The sequence below is a fragment of the Harpegnathos saltator genome, unplaced genomic scaffold (genome assembly GCF_003227715.2).
Source record: "Harpegnathos saltator strain DR-91 unplaced genomic scaffold, Hsal_v8.6 scaffold122, whole genome shotgun sequence".
Taxonomy (NCBI): Eukaryota; Metazoa; Arthropoda; class Insecta; order Hymenoptera; family Formicidae; genus Harpegnathos; species Harpegnathos saltator.
Genome location: NW_020229898.1, coordinates 633,603 through 646,337, shown reverse-complemented (window position 1 = coordinate 646,337; position 12,735 = coordinate 633,603). Strand labels below are relative to the sequence as shown.

Genomic DNA, 12,735 nt, shown 5'->3' with positions numbered 1-12,735 from the left:
ATCGAGCACTAATCAGTTTCGCAGAACATATCATAAAATCTATTTTTTCCAGGTCTATTTCATGTACTAAAAGTATGGAAAATTCTGAAATCAAACGAAGAAGATAAGAAACTTACTAGAAAGTACAGGTAGTGCAGTTGTAAAGAGCAGATCAATGGGCGTCGAACCAGTTGACTTAATTTTACGAATACATTCGCAAAATTAGCTCGCGATTGGATTGTCAAGTTTCAAGTCACCTGAAGAGCTATTCAATAAAGTCGAAATTGAATAAAATTCAATAAAATCGCAAGAATTTTGACCAACGAAATTCTTCGACGGAATTTCCGCTTTTTTATGACACACAACTTGCAAGACACCCGGTATATGACGTCGGAAACACTCGACGAACTCATCCGATCGGGTACGAGATTCGCTTCGTTTTGCTTCGCTTCGCATAGTACATCAGAAAACATGGCTCCCGAATGAAGGACGCTATACGCGAGTCTGCCAGATCTTATCTCTTTTACATACACGCGCTTATTTGATAATCGCTTAGACCGTAGATTCACGCAGAATGAGCAATCTATCTCCTTTCGGCAGCAAGAACCCACCGTGGGTCCGCAATGCAGGTGAGTAATGCACTTTTCGCGCGAACAATGCTCGACGGACGAAACTTCGTTGTGGTTGGTCGTGATCGTTGTCGCCGTTGTCGTCGTCGTCTCGTGTGCAGCGCGCGTTAGATGATGTTGTGAAATTCTCCTCTGCAGCTGATCTCCGCGCGAATCAACGGGCACTTATGCGTACGAGACGATACTACATTGTCCGATGAGCATATCCCATTATGCAAACCGCATATTCGTTCATGCCACACGATATTTTGCTCGTGATCACAATTTATCCTGGTTGCCCGATGACCCTTAAGATACCGCTGTCACTCAAACGAATGCGATATCTGGAGGAATTATTGTTAGTTTTTGTTTTCCGATGTTTTCCAGTATTTTCGTGTGTCAACAGTTGGATCTTGCAAAATTTTAGTTTTCATTTTTGGTGACTTGGGCTTCCAGAACAGTTTATTTCATAACATTGAAGTTTTGTGCAATTACGAACCAACATAGTGTTCAAAATTGTTATTAGTTTTTTAATTTGATATTTTCTTATATGGTATCAATACTTATTATGTGGCAACATAAGCAATATTTAAACTGGGTGAAAATTTTTGATCATGTTTGTGGAAGGACAAGGTATACAAAATATCCAGCAGCCAATGCTTGGACAAGCCATGGGCAGTATCGGAGGACAACCTATGGTGCAATATCAACAGCAAACCCAACAGGTCTATCAACAAAGTCTAGGACTGCAGCAGGTAAATTTGATAGATCAATATTTCCATGTAACTGATGATAAAATTAATTGCTTGTAATGGAATTAATTTGAATTGATTTTTGCATTTCCTGTAGCCCAACATCACTATGGCATCAATGGCTACCCTTGGCTCAAATTTACCATCTGGTATGCCTGGTCAGCTATACCCACAAGTTGCAACAGTTTCTTATCCAACGCCGCGAGCATTGAACACAAATGCTTTTCAACCTTCCGTAGCCGGTGTCCCGCAGCAGGTGCAACAAAATGTATCCTCATCATCTACAAAACAGAGAGTTTTCACAGGCACGGTTACCAGAGTACACGATAATTTTGGCTTTGTGGATGAAGATGTATTTTTCCAAACTAGGTAAATATGGCTAAGTTGTTTGTTATTTATCTTTTTGTGCTCTTTGCTGAATGTCTTTTTTTTCTTTTTTTCTTTCCAGTGCATGTGTGAAAGGTTCTAATCCTGTGGTGGGAGATCGTGTACTCGTGGAGGCGTCGTACAATCCTTCAATGCCGTTTAAATGGATTGCCACTAGGATACAAGTGCTCGCTATGGGCAATAACAGCAACACTGCAAATACCCAACAAACTAATCAACCGAATCGTCAACAACAGCAACCACAGCAGCAGCCGAATAAGACGTCGGGCACTTACAACGCCGTACCTCCACCTACTGAAAATCCTAATAATAATAGGTAAAATGATTTGACATGCCTATTTATATAAATTTATATAAACCATATCATAATGCACATACTGCGCAATATAAATAAAGACTAGTAGCGCTAGTAAACAAGTATATAGGGTGCACGATTTATCTGAAGACATTGAAATATCTCGAGAACTATGCATTGGATAAAAAAAAGTGATTAATGAAAGTTGTTAGTCTCGAAGGGGGACATCCAATGATACCAAACTCGACCTCCCATCCCACCCCCTAGGGGTGGGGGTTGGGGGCAACTTTGAAATTTTAAATGGAAATCTCCATTTTTTTTTATTGCAGATACGGATTCTAGGCCACAAAATACGTAAATTTTGTCCGAAACTTTTTTTTTTATTCGTGATAGATGGCGCTGTAATCGCAAAAAATTATATTTTCCGCAATTCTCCAGAAATGATCATTGGATTGAGAAATAAAAAATACCTGTTCAATATTTCTAAAGAACATAATAAAAGTTATTCCTTCCCCCATCCTCTCGGGGTAGAGTGGGTGATAACGTTCAAATCTCAAATGGGGACCCACATTTTTCATTGCAGAATTAGATTGTACCTGAAATTTTTATTGAAACAATTTTTTTCATTCGTGATAGATAGCGTTGAATTTTTCCGAAAAACTACTTTTAGCGTTACACAGGAACAACGACGAGGACGTAGTAGTTTTATGTTCCCTTCGGGTGCTTTTTTAATGTGAGTCCCCTTGCCTCTCACTGTTCAATTAATTAGAGTAAGTGTTCGAAATTTTTACCTTCAACTTCAATACACTTATTGATCCTTTTTTCAAATGACTGTACACAGGATAGAAGCATATCTGCGGGAGTTTCAGCGCAAGCGTTTCTTATGAGTTCTACCATGTTTTCACGAGTTGTTGGCACTTGTTGATTTAAAAATATTGAACAGGTATTTTTTATTTCTCAATCCAATGATCATTTCTGGAGAATTGCGGAAAATATAATTTTTTACGATTACAGCGCCATCTATCACGAATCAAAAAAAAAGTTTCGGACAAAATTTACGTATTTTGTGGCGTAGAATCCGTAACTGCAATAAAAAATGGGGGTTTTCATTTAAGATTTCAAAGTTGCCCCCAACCCCCATCCCCAGGGGGTGGGGTGGGAGGTCGAGTTTGGTATCATTGGATGTCCCCCTTCGAGACTAACAACTTTCATTAACCACTTTTTTTTATCCAATGCATAGTTCTCGAGATATTTCAATGTCTTCAGATAAATCGTGCACCCTGTATAGCTAATATTGATTTACGAGGTAGTTCGGTTTCCCATAACGAAATTGTTAAATTTACGAGCTAAAATATCCTAAAAATCCATCTACAAATTTTTCTTTGATGTTATATCATCTATATCTATATTTTAGCAACGCACGTACTACGCTATGCAACATTTTATTAATATTAGGTTGAATTATCAGTAGGTTTACGACAAGTACAACAAATTCCAACGCCACTAGCAACCGTACCAAAGTCGGTAGAGTGCGCGAAAGATCTCCTCGCGAGCGAAGAAACGACGATGAAGAGATCGAGAGGAAGCGACGTCGCGAAGAGAGAATCAGAGAACGCGAGAAGAAGGAAGACCGAAGTCCGTCGAGAACGCGAAGAAGCAAATCGCCCAGACCACGTCGGCGCACGAGAGTCGTACCGCGTTATATGGTGCAAATACCGAAAATAGCACTCGATTTGTAAGTGTGCAACTTGTTCATCTCCCGTCAACGAGACGTAACTGATTCGCGATGTTTTATTGCTGCTTATTATATCACAGGCCTGAAGCAGATGTTCTTGAGATTAGAAGACGCTATCAAAATATGTACATTCCTAGCGACTTCTTTTCCACTAACTTCAGATGGGTCGATGCCTTTCCGCCGCATATGCCATTTACACTTAATAAACCATGCTCCTTCCATGTTATGCATAAAGATGTCGATCCCTATAATGAAAATACAGCAGTACTAGAACCCTCGGATGCTGATTATCTATTCTCTGCAAAGGTCTGTTAAAAGTTGTTGTGTTGCTATCGTGAATTATGAGAGAAGAGAGAAGCGAGGTGTAAAATTTCAGAGAGAAAGAGAGAGAAAGAGCTAGCGTGCCAACATTATTCGTAGCGCAAAAGAGGAATTGGCACACACACACACATACACTTACGTATTTGCATATTTCTCGTGAATGACGAGATGACTTCATTGAATATTTCTTAATTACTTTTTAGGTCATGCTCATATCTATGCCTGCCATGGAAGAAATATACAAAAGATGTTGTGGCGTTTCCGAAGACAGAGATCCTGATCGCGATTATGTTCATCCCACGCGCCTTATAAATTTCTTGGTAGGCTTACGGGGCAAAAATGAGACGATGGCCATAGGTGGCCCGTGGAGTCCCTCTTTAGATGGACCTAATCCTGAAAAGGATCCCTCTGTATTGATTCGGACAGCCGTGAGGACCTGCAAAGCGCTTACCGGCATAGATTTGTCCAGCTGCACACAGTGGTACGCTTTTTCAAGTAGTAATACTTTTCGTTGAATGTAATATCAGGAGCACTTTTATAGGTAGTTTTTCTGAAGCCCCGATCTGTTTTAGGAAAGAAAGAAAGCAATGTGATATCACTAAAATTTTTCCGCTCGTTCAGTATTGCACATCTTGCATCTCTGACGATATCGTTTTTGCGAACGACGTAGCGAAGGTCACAATTGCCGTACTCTTTATTTTTTTTTAAATTCCATCTTTTTTTATCTAGTCTAGGGTTACAGTTTCTAGAATTGTCCGTCTCCTACGACGTAAAGACAAGTTGTTAAAAGAGAAAGAGAGAGAGAGAAAGAGGGAGAAAGAGAGATCATGATAGAACTACGGTGCTAAGTTCCATAAAGTTAAGGTACATCCGGTAGGCGTGCGCTATATACCAATCTCGACGGAGCAAAACTTCTAATTATCAGTTCTGACTTGATAAGCTAAGGTTGTAGCTCAGTCTCTCGGCAGTGGAGGGAGGAGGAGGTATGTATTTGCTCTAAACATGAGCGACCGGCGGAGATTGCTGCACTGGATTCCGGTCTCGAGCACACCCCCCGACGACGATATACGGGCAGTCGCGGCAGACAAACCATCACTATTATTGTTCTATCATATGATTGTGACCCACTCAGTTGTGCTTACTCAAATGGTCTCTACATTGTGCGCTGATACACGTGGCTTTGTATGCAGTGCGTGGGCTTTTCGAACAAGCGAGCGAACACACTTAGCATATAAGGCAAAGCTAAGCGGCATCTAACCTTGAGTTGACGTTTGGGTATTGTTTTTCCTTGCGGCACAGGTACCGCTTCCTGGAACTCTACTACAGACGCGCAGAAACGACCCACAAGTCCGGGCGAGTGGTACCGTCTCGCGTTGAAACCGTCATACTATTTCTCCCAGATGTTTGGAGCTGTGTGCCTACCAGATTGGAATGGGACGGGCTGCAACTCAGCTATAAGAGACAACTGGAACGAAAGTTACTGCGTGCTGCCTCTAACTCCGACGATTTGGATGCCGCCAATGAGACTGATGAGGCTGCCGTCGCTGATCAAAAGGCACTGCCAATCACCATCCCATATATATATTACTTTTATATCTTTTTATTACATTATTATTATTATTATTATTATTATTATTATATATTCGTGCCCACTGTTTCTCCATTACTAAACTGGATTTTCAATAGGCTATACTTGTCCATCGATCCTACCAGTAGGTTGATCTATCGGATACTGTATCTCGCCTTCATTACCTCTTATGCGACAGATCGCTCTCGCCGTCCGTCGGTTTAAAAAAAAAGATTCGCTGTCTAGGTGCGTTAGGTACATTAACGGATACGGTTGCGTCGTTAAGCAACAATCATTACCCTGAGAACGAACGATTACACTCGGATATCATTGGTGGGCGACTCAATGACTTATTTGACTTTTTCCGTAAATTAAGGTGACACTTATTTTATGGAACAAGTCGTTTTTTCTCTCGATGTTACAAGCAACGTGGTCCCAAAGCATCATGTATAACTTTTAATAAGGCAAAGTCCGAATGTACATACTTCGTAACTTATATATAAGTCCTCTTACTTTACTACTCTCTATATGTAAGTTAACAAGAACTCTTAAACGCTTATTTAATGTCGCAAACGAGGATCGACGGGTAATGTATCGCTCCCCTAGCCAATGGCAGTCGCATTGCATTAACAAGAGAAGCAAGCAAGCCTAGCTCGGAGCAAGAGCGCAGCTGAGCCATTCCCTTTCCTGAAAACCTTCACCAACATTGAGAAATCATTCAAAAATCCTCATTTTTAATCATCGTTATATACTACAACATTATTGATATTATCCATGACCTATCGATCACACAGACACCAGAGCCAGGACACTATGAGATTCTAGCAGTTACTTGAGTCATACTTGACGGTCATCGTGAATGAAGATATGTGTACATCGTTACGATGTGAGAGAGTGTTGAAAAAAGTAGAGAGTGATGAAAGAATGAAGGAGGGAGTGGTTTCGTTTCGTTATAGGGGCTGCTTCTGTTTTTGTAGTTTTCTCTATCACTTTTTTACTTCCGCCTCATTGACATGTTCTTTCTTCTTTCAGGATGACTCCATGGCCGAGAAGAAGGATCCTACTCACTATTCCGAACTAGATCCAAAATCGATGAATGTAAGTATCTCTCAACGCGTTTATTTCTTTCAATGAAAAACTGACTCTCTTCTTGATCAATGTGAAAGTGGGACATTTTGAAACTATATTTCTTTCTTCAGATATAAATCCATTCAATATGTTTTGCATCGCAGGTGAACGATTTGCGTCAAGAACTGGTGGCTCGCAATTTGAGCTCGAAAGGCCTGAAATCACAATTACTAGCGAGACTTTTAAAGGCTATAAAGTCGGAGCAAGCCAAAGAGGAGGGTCGACAAGACGAGGCGGACGAAAATGAAGAAGACATCTCGCCGCCAGGGAAGGAAGAGGACGATAAGAAGTTTCGAGAAAATAAAGACGTAAGTAGCGCAGTATGTGCGCAAAGCTCAAGTATTGTTAAAATTTACCTACTTTACGTATGTCATGCGAGTAGCAATTATGAAATTTGTATTTGAATATTTTGTACAACGCTTTGATGCATGTTGACTCATCGTCAAATTGTTTGCAGCATGATGAAGACAAGAGGAAACTTTACGAACGCGAACGCGCCGTGCTCGAGAAGAGATACACTTTGCCCGATTCATCGCACATTGTTGTTCATCCTTCTAGAATGGCCAAGAGTGGAAAATTCGACTGCACAGTTATGTCTTTGAGTGTATTGTTGGACTACAGACCAGAAGATACCAAGGTTTGTTTTAGAAATCATATTATTCTAGCCTATTCACTCTTTTATTCAAGGAGAGAAGATACTATGTATATTTTTTGCCAACAGGAACATTCTTTCGAAGTATCTCTTTTTGCTGAATTGTTTAACGAAATGTTGACACGAGATTTCGGTTTCCGCATATATCGTGCGTTATGCAATCTCCCTGAAAAATCCAAGGAAAAAGACGAAGACAAGAAGAAAGATAAAAAAGATGATAAGAGAGATGAGAAGAAGGACGATAAGAGGAAAGAAGACGAGAAGAAATCCAGTAAGAAAGATGAGAAGCGGGATGACAAGAAGAGAGAAGAGCTCAAGGATAAGAAAGATGATAAGGACGCGAAAAATAAAATAGATGACAAGGATAGAGAAAAGGAAAAGAACGACGATGACGAGGAAGATGAAGACGACGAATCGGACGTAAGAATTTGTTCCTCTTACCTTCTTTTCTACCTTCTACTCTTCTTTTCGTATGGAAATATTTTCTTCAGCATCACGTGATATTTTTTTACGCTAGATATCAGTCAATGTTATTACACGTATTATATATTTAAGTTTATGTATAATATATATATATATATACAAAAATTTTAATTACGATTTAGGACGATGATTCTATGAAAGATGGTAAAAAGGACAGAGACAAAGATGGGAAAAAGAGAAAAACTAAACTGTACACGCATGATCCTTACCTTCTGTTATCATTTGTATATTTCGATCAAACACATTGCGGATATATATTTGATAAGGACATCGAAGAACTTATTTATACTCTGGGATTGAATTTGTCAAGAGCTCAGGTGCGAAAGTTAGTACAAAAAGTTGTTACGAGAGACTCTTTGCATTATCGCAAGTTAACAGACAAGTCGAAGGAAGATGATTCGAAAGATGAGAAGAAGGACGACAAAGAAGGAGATAGAAGTGAAACAGCCAAAACAGAGAGTGAGGAAGATATATTACGTTCCCTTGCTCTCGGTACTGTATTTTCACTCATTTGCTTTTAATATTGATCAAAACTATCTATTGTCCCATAAACATGCGTTTAAAAACGACTAATTTGATTCTTCTATTTCTTTTACCTTCTTACGTATATAAAACAGATATTCATTGTATTTTTTGTTTACAGGAAACAAAAAGTTATTACCTGTATTTGTTGGAAGTGGACCGGTTTCGAAGAGAGCACGTAGGGATGATTGCGTCTTAGAAAAAAACGACGAGGAAAATACTCCGGAAGGCATTGTTATGTACAAAGGCTCTTTACTAGATGTAGAGAAACTCGTGAGTCAATTGCAAAGATCTGAGAAAGCGCGTTTAGACACCGAGGACCGTATGATGGAACTACAGCACGAGCTAAATGTAGTGAATGAGAAATCTACGAAACAAACTAATAATATTAAAGGTCTTACAGAGGATTTAAAGATATACAAAGATAAATTGCGAGGCACGGAAGAAAAGTTCAAAAAAGTCTCGGTAAGTACGCCAGCACTATCGTGCACTTATTTTATAGAGAACAAACATAAAATTATTTCTCGGTATATATATTTTTTTCTACAGACTGAATGCCATACTTACTTGACTGCGGTGAAAAACATGTATCATATAGCGGCGAAGATGATGCAGGGCGACGCGAGGAAGGTAGAAGTTGTAGAAATTCAAGATGAGAAAATCAGTGGAGAAATAAACGGCTCTGAATTGGAGAGCAAATTTAAAACTGACAGCAGGTGGGGAGACAACAAGATCCAAGTGAAAAAGGAACCAGCGGAAATAGAAAAGGATAAGAAATCTGACAATAAAGTTTCTGTCAAGAAGGAGACCGCCGAAGCAGACAAAGAAAAGAAATAGATAGCATTATCTATTCATTATAGTATAGCGGATACGCACCGACGTAAGATTTTAATCTTGGTTTCCTTTCTTTTTTTTTCACATTCGCACATATGCGTGTGCGTACGCGTTCTTAGTGATTAAAAGTTTTAAAATAAAAGGAGGAAAAAATTAATCAATCAGACAAAATCAGTAAAAGATTTAACCGACACGAAAGTAAGTAAGCAAGACTCCATTTTGTAACTTTTTTCACTCAGTGATAACGTGTGATCGTTGCATCTTTGATTAGTAATAAGAATTTAGCACTTTTGAAACCATGCTTAGGCAAGTAACTAGTAACAGTTCACGTCATTGTTAAAGTGTCTCCCTAAGTTGCAGTTTTTCGTGTCACTTGTCGAATTTTTCAATCACAATAACCTTCGACGTACCATCAATCTGCCATTAAGTGCCAGATATTGATAAACTGGTGTTTATCATTACTAGTAGGTTCGGAAATATGTTAACATCGCTTAAAGTTGAGAATTTTTACAAAAAATACAAGCAGCATGAAATATCATTGCGTCGTCGTCATTACGCGAATAATTTCTGGAAAAAAAAGATTGTTTTGCATATAAGAACAATTTTCAATGCTGCTTTGCGTGCTTTAAATATAAGTTATAATTAATATTATATTATTCACTATAAAATTACATTTTTGTTATATCGAGTCCAGTCGTTGTTCTTCAGTAAGTTCTTTAACTAAGTATATGTTTGTTTCGATGAAAATTGTTGAAGACCGATAGTTTTAGTTGATCTTATAAGATGCATAATTTGCGCAGTGAACATGTAACGCAATAAATGTGATGCCAATGATGAAGTTACATTAATATTGCTTTCAAGGATATCTGTATCGTATTTTTCTTTTTTTTTTTTAATCGAAGTTTGCATATCTCGAAAATTTTTCAAATTGCTAACGATTTCATGATATATGAACGATACGAATATTAATTATGAATATACATTATAATGAATATACATTACAGGTAATGCAGCACGAAGTGTCTGTAAACTATTTCTTAAACATGTTTAACCACAGATTGAATATACGTATGAAATGAAAAAAAGAAGAATTTATATTGAAATCAGTCACACACTAAGATTGAACGAAGTTCTCCATTGAGAATAAGAAATTTATATTGTCAAAGAACAGCAATAAGGTCGTTTCTTTCCCTTAAATACGCGTTAGACACTCGGAGAAAGATGTACAGTTTTAAAATAATACAAGCCCGAATATTTCTTTTTTTGTAGTCTAATCTAATGAAAGTGCGATGAAATCACGGTATCCTTTAAGTGAACCGTATCGCTCATTGTACGTATGTTCATCGCGAGTGTCATAGAAACACCTATTCAAAAGTGAATTACTACAAAACCGTGTTCTCAAACGTGAGATCGTGGCGTGATCACGCGTTCCATTACCCAAACTTGCAACCCACGATGCCAAGGATACTATTTTGTATATAGTTATCTATTATATGTAGAAATTTTTGTAGTTTGTTAATAGAAGATCGCGTTTTCTTGTAAAAAAAAAAAGAGATATGCAGAAGGGAAAATAGTATGATAATGATAGTAAGAAAATAAGATCATAAAAATGCGCAATCGATTTCAACTTTGTGTACGCCGGCGTTATACGCGTTATTCTCTTGGAAATTGTAATTATCTTTATGAGCAGATGGTAGTCAAAAGTACAAGAATAACAATAAACATTGTTTAGCCAGTACCCGTAATGTGCGTGTGTGTGTGTGTGTGTGTGTATGTGTATGTGTATGTGTATACGTGCGTGTTACAATATAAACCCGTAATTGCGATTTTTGTTTACTTTTGAGCAAATTGATTTTATTTTCACGTGACAACAATCACAGACTCCACTCGTATGTATTTTTAAAACTTGTCGCGCGATTTTGTATCTAAAGCCAGCGAGCATCTACTAATTCGTGCAGTTGAACGAAGTATTATTACTTACGCGATGGAATCTATGATGAATATGAAGCTGAAACTTCTGATTGTCCATCGTACTTTATTCGTAATATATACGCGAAAAAATAGATTACAATTTATACAGAAAATCTTTGCGGAAATGCATAGAATTGTACTCATTTTGTTCCTTTATTGTCTCACGTTGCGTGAAAGAAAATGCTAATTTAAATTCTCTGAGCAATATCAGGAATGCACACAGTGAGCCAGAATAGAGTAAAAATAGGATCAAATTAAAGAAAAAAAGGCCAGTTTCATTTTCCTAACGTCATTCACAGTTCCTTGAGACCCACAAGTATGGATATTTAAATATGGAGACTTATTTAATGGAATTGTCTTATAAAACTACAGAAATCCTGAGAAGAGATCTCTACACAGAGAGGGATGAGAGATCGTTAAAAGTTGTACCTCTTAAAAAATATATTGAGCATATGAAAATTATTTTTATTTGAAGAAAATACTCGATATTTGTATGTCAATATTTACACGATACAGAGAGAAAGCGTTTATCGAGAGAAGAGAGAGTTTTATTTTTAATCAATTTTGGCGCACCGTGCGGCGAAAGAGAAGGGAGCGAATCAATGTCATGGACATTTCTCTCCCATTTTCGCGAGGAACTCCGTGTTATCATGAATAATTTTCTCAAGGCGCTCCCTCGTTGCCTGCGTCTGTCTCAGCTCCAGCTTTCGCTTAGCGGACTCTATTGCAGTGCGATATCCGGTAACATTGCGAAAAATCTTGATGTGTTTATCACCCGAAACTAACAGATATTCCCCCGCAGCTTCGAATGCCAAGCACGTTATAGGCCCTGCGACAGTATCGAAGAAACAAGCATAAAATCGCACTCGCGCGATACTTATCGTCGATAATGTCCACGTAATTACCGAGGAACAGGTCGTCTATGGTGTTATCCAAGGCGCCAGTGATGGTTGAGTAGAACGAAATGGAGGATCCATGCGCGATCACCAGAACCTCCCCGTTCGGAGACAAAACGAGGCTCGCCGGAGTCGTGGTGTCCCAGTTTCCGGTCGTTAATAAATGCGGGTCCTCTCCCTTCTCGAACTCGACTGCAAAGAACGACGAGTGCGTCGCGTGAGAATCTCGTCAAACATCGCTTACCAGACCTGGCTGGTATCTTGTCGATGCTTTGTTGATGCTCATGCGTGTACGTTACTTTTTGTATTGTAGAAGCGATACGTCCCGTCCTTAGACACAGTGGCCATTTGACTGGTATCGGCGCTGAAGCCGAAGTCGTGAACTCCAGACGTGTGCCCGGCGAGGTCGAAGGCTTTCGCCACGTGCTTGAAGTCACTTTGTTTGAACACCACCTCGAACACATTCACGTCCGGCGTAAAGCCTTTCACAAGGATGATTCTATTAATTCTTCACGTTGTCTTTATTGTAACTTACATATAACAATTCCATTTTCTACCCTTCTAATGGTCTTAGCGACTTAAGATAAAAATTTTAATAAATTGAA

General features: G+C 38.7%; 2 protein-coding genes across 4 annotated transcripts; one reads left to right on the top strand and one right to left on the bottom strand.

Moving 5' to 3' along the window:
- Positions 1-413: 413 nt before the first annotated feature.
- Positions 414-11,001, top strand: LOC105187684 (cell division cycle and apoptosis regulator protein 1). Of its 3 annotated transcripts, none has more exons than XM_019843413.2 (15): positions 414-608; positions 1,215-1,342; positions 1,437-1,708; positions 1,788-2,042; positions 3,490-3,756; positions 3,837-4,062; positions 4,281-4,558; positions 5,377-5,632; positions 6,677-6,742; positions 6,877-7,080; positions 7,230-7,409; positions 7,494-7,844; positions 8,030-8,366; positions 8,551-8,894; positions 8,979-11,001. In XM_019843413.2, the coding sequence occupies exons 1-15, from the start codon at positions 554-556 to the stop codon at positions 9,264-9,266; spliced, it is 3,507 nt and encodes a 1,168-aa protein (XP_019698972.1). In that variant the 5' UTR covers positions 414-553; the 3' UTR covers positions 9,267-11,001. The 3 variants fall into 3 exon arrangements, with proteins under 3 accessions (XP_019698972.1, XP_011146939.1, XP_011146938.1); XM_011148637.3 differs by having other exon boundaries at positions 415-608; positions 3,493-3,756; positions 8,030-8,399; positions 8,979-9,266; XM_011148636.3 differs by having other exon boundaries at positions 554-608; positions 8,030-8,399.
- A 277-nt stretch (positions 11,002-11,278) lies between these two features.
- LOC112590233 (transducin beta-like protein 2) lies at positions 11,279-12,725 on the bottom strand. Its single transcript, XM_025306174.1, has 3 exons — positions 12,430-12,725; positions 12,140-12,322; positions 11,279-12,063 (listed from the first exon to the last, which is right to left on the bottom strand). Exons 1-3 carry the CDS (start codon positions 12,476-12,478, stop codon positions 11,840-11,842), a joined length of 456 nt encoding a protein of 151 aa, XP_025161959.1. The 5' UTR covers positions 12,479-12,725; the 3' UTR covers positions 11,279-11,839.
- Positions 12,726-12,735: the final 10 nt, after the last annotated feature.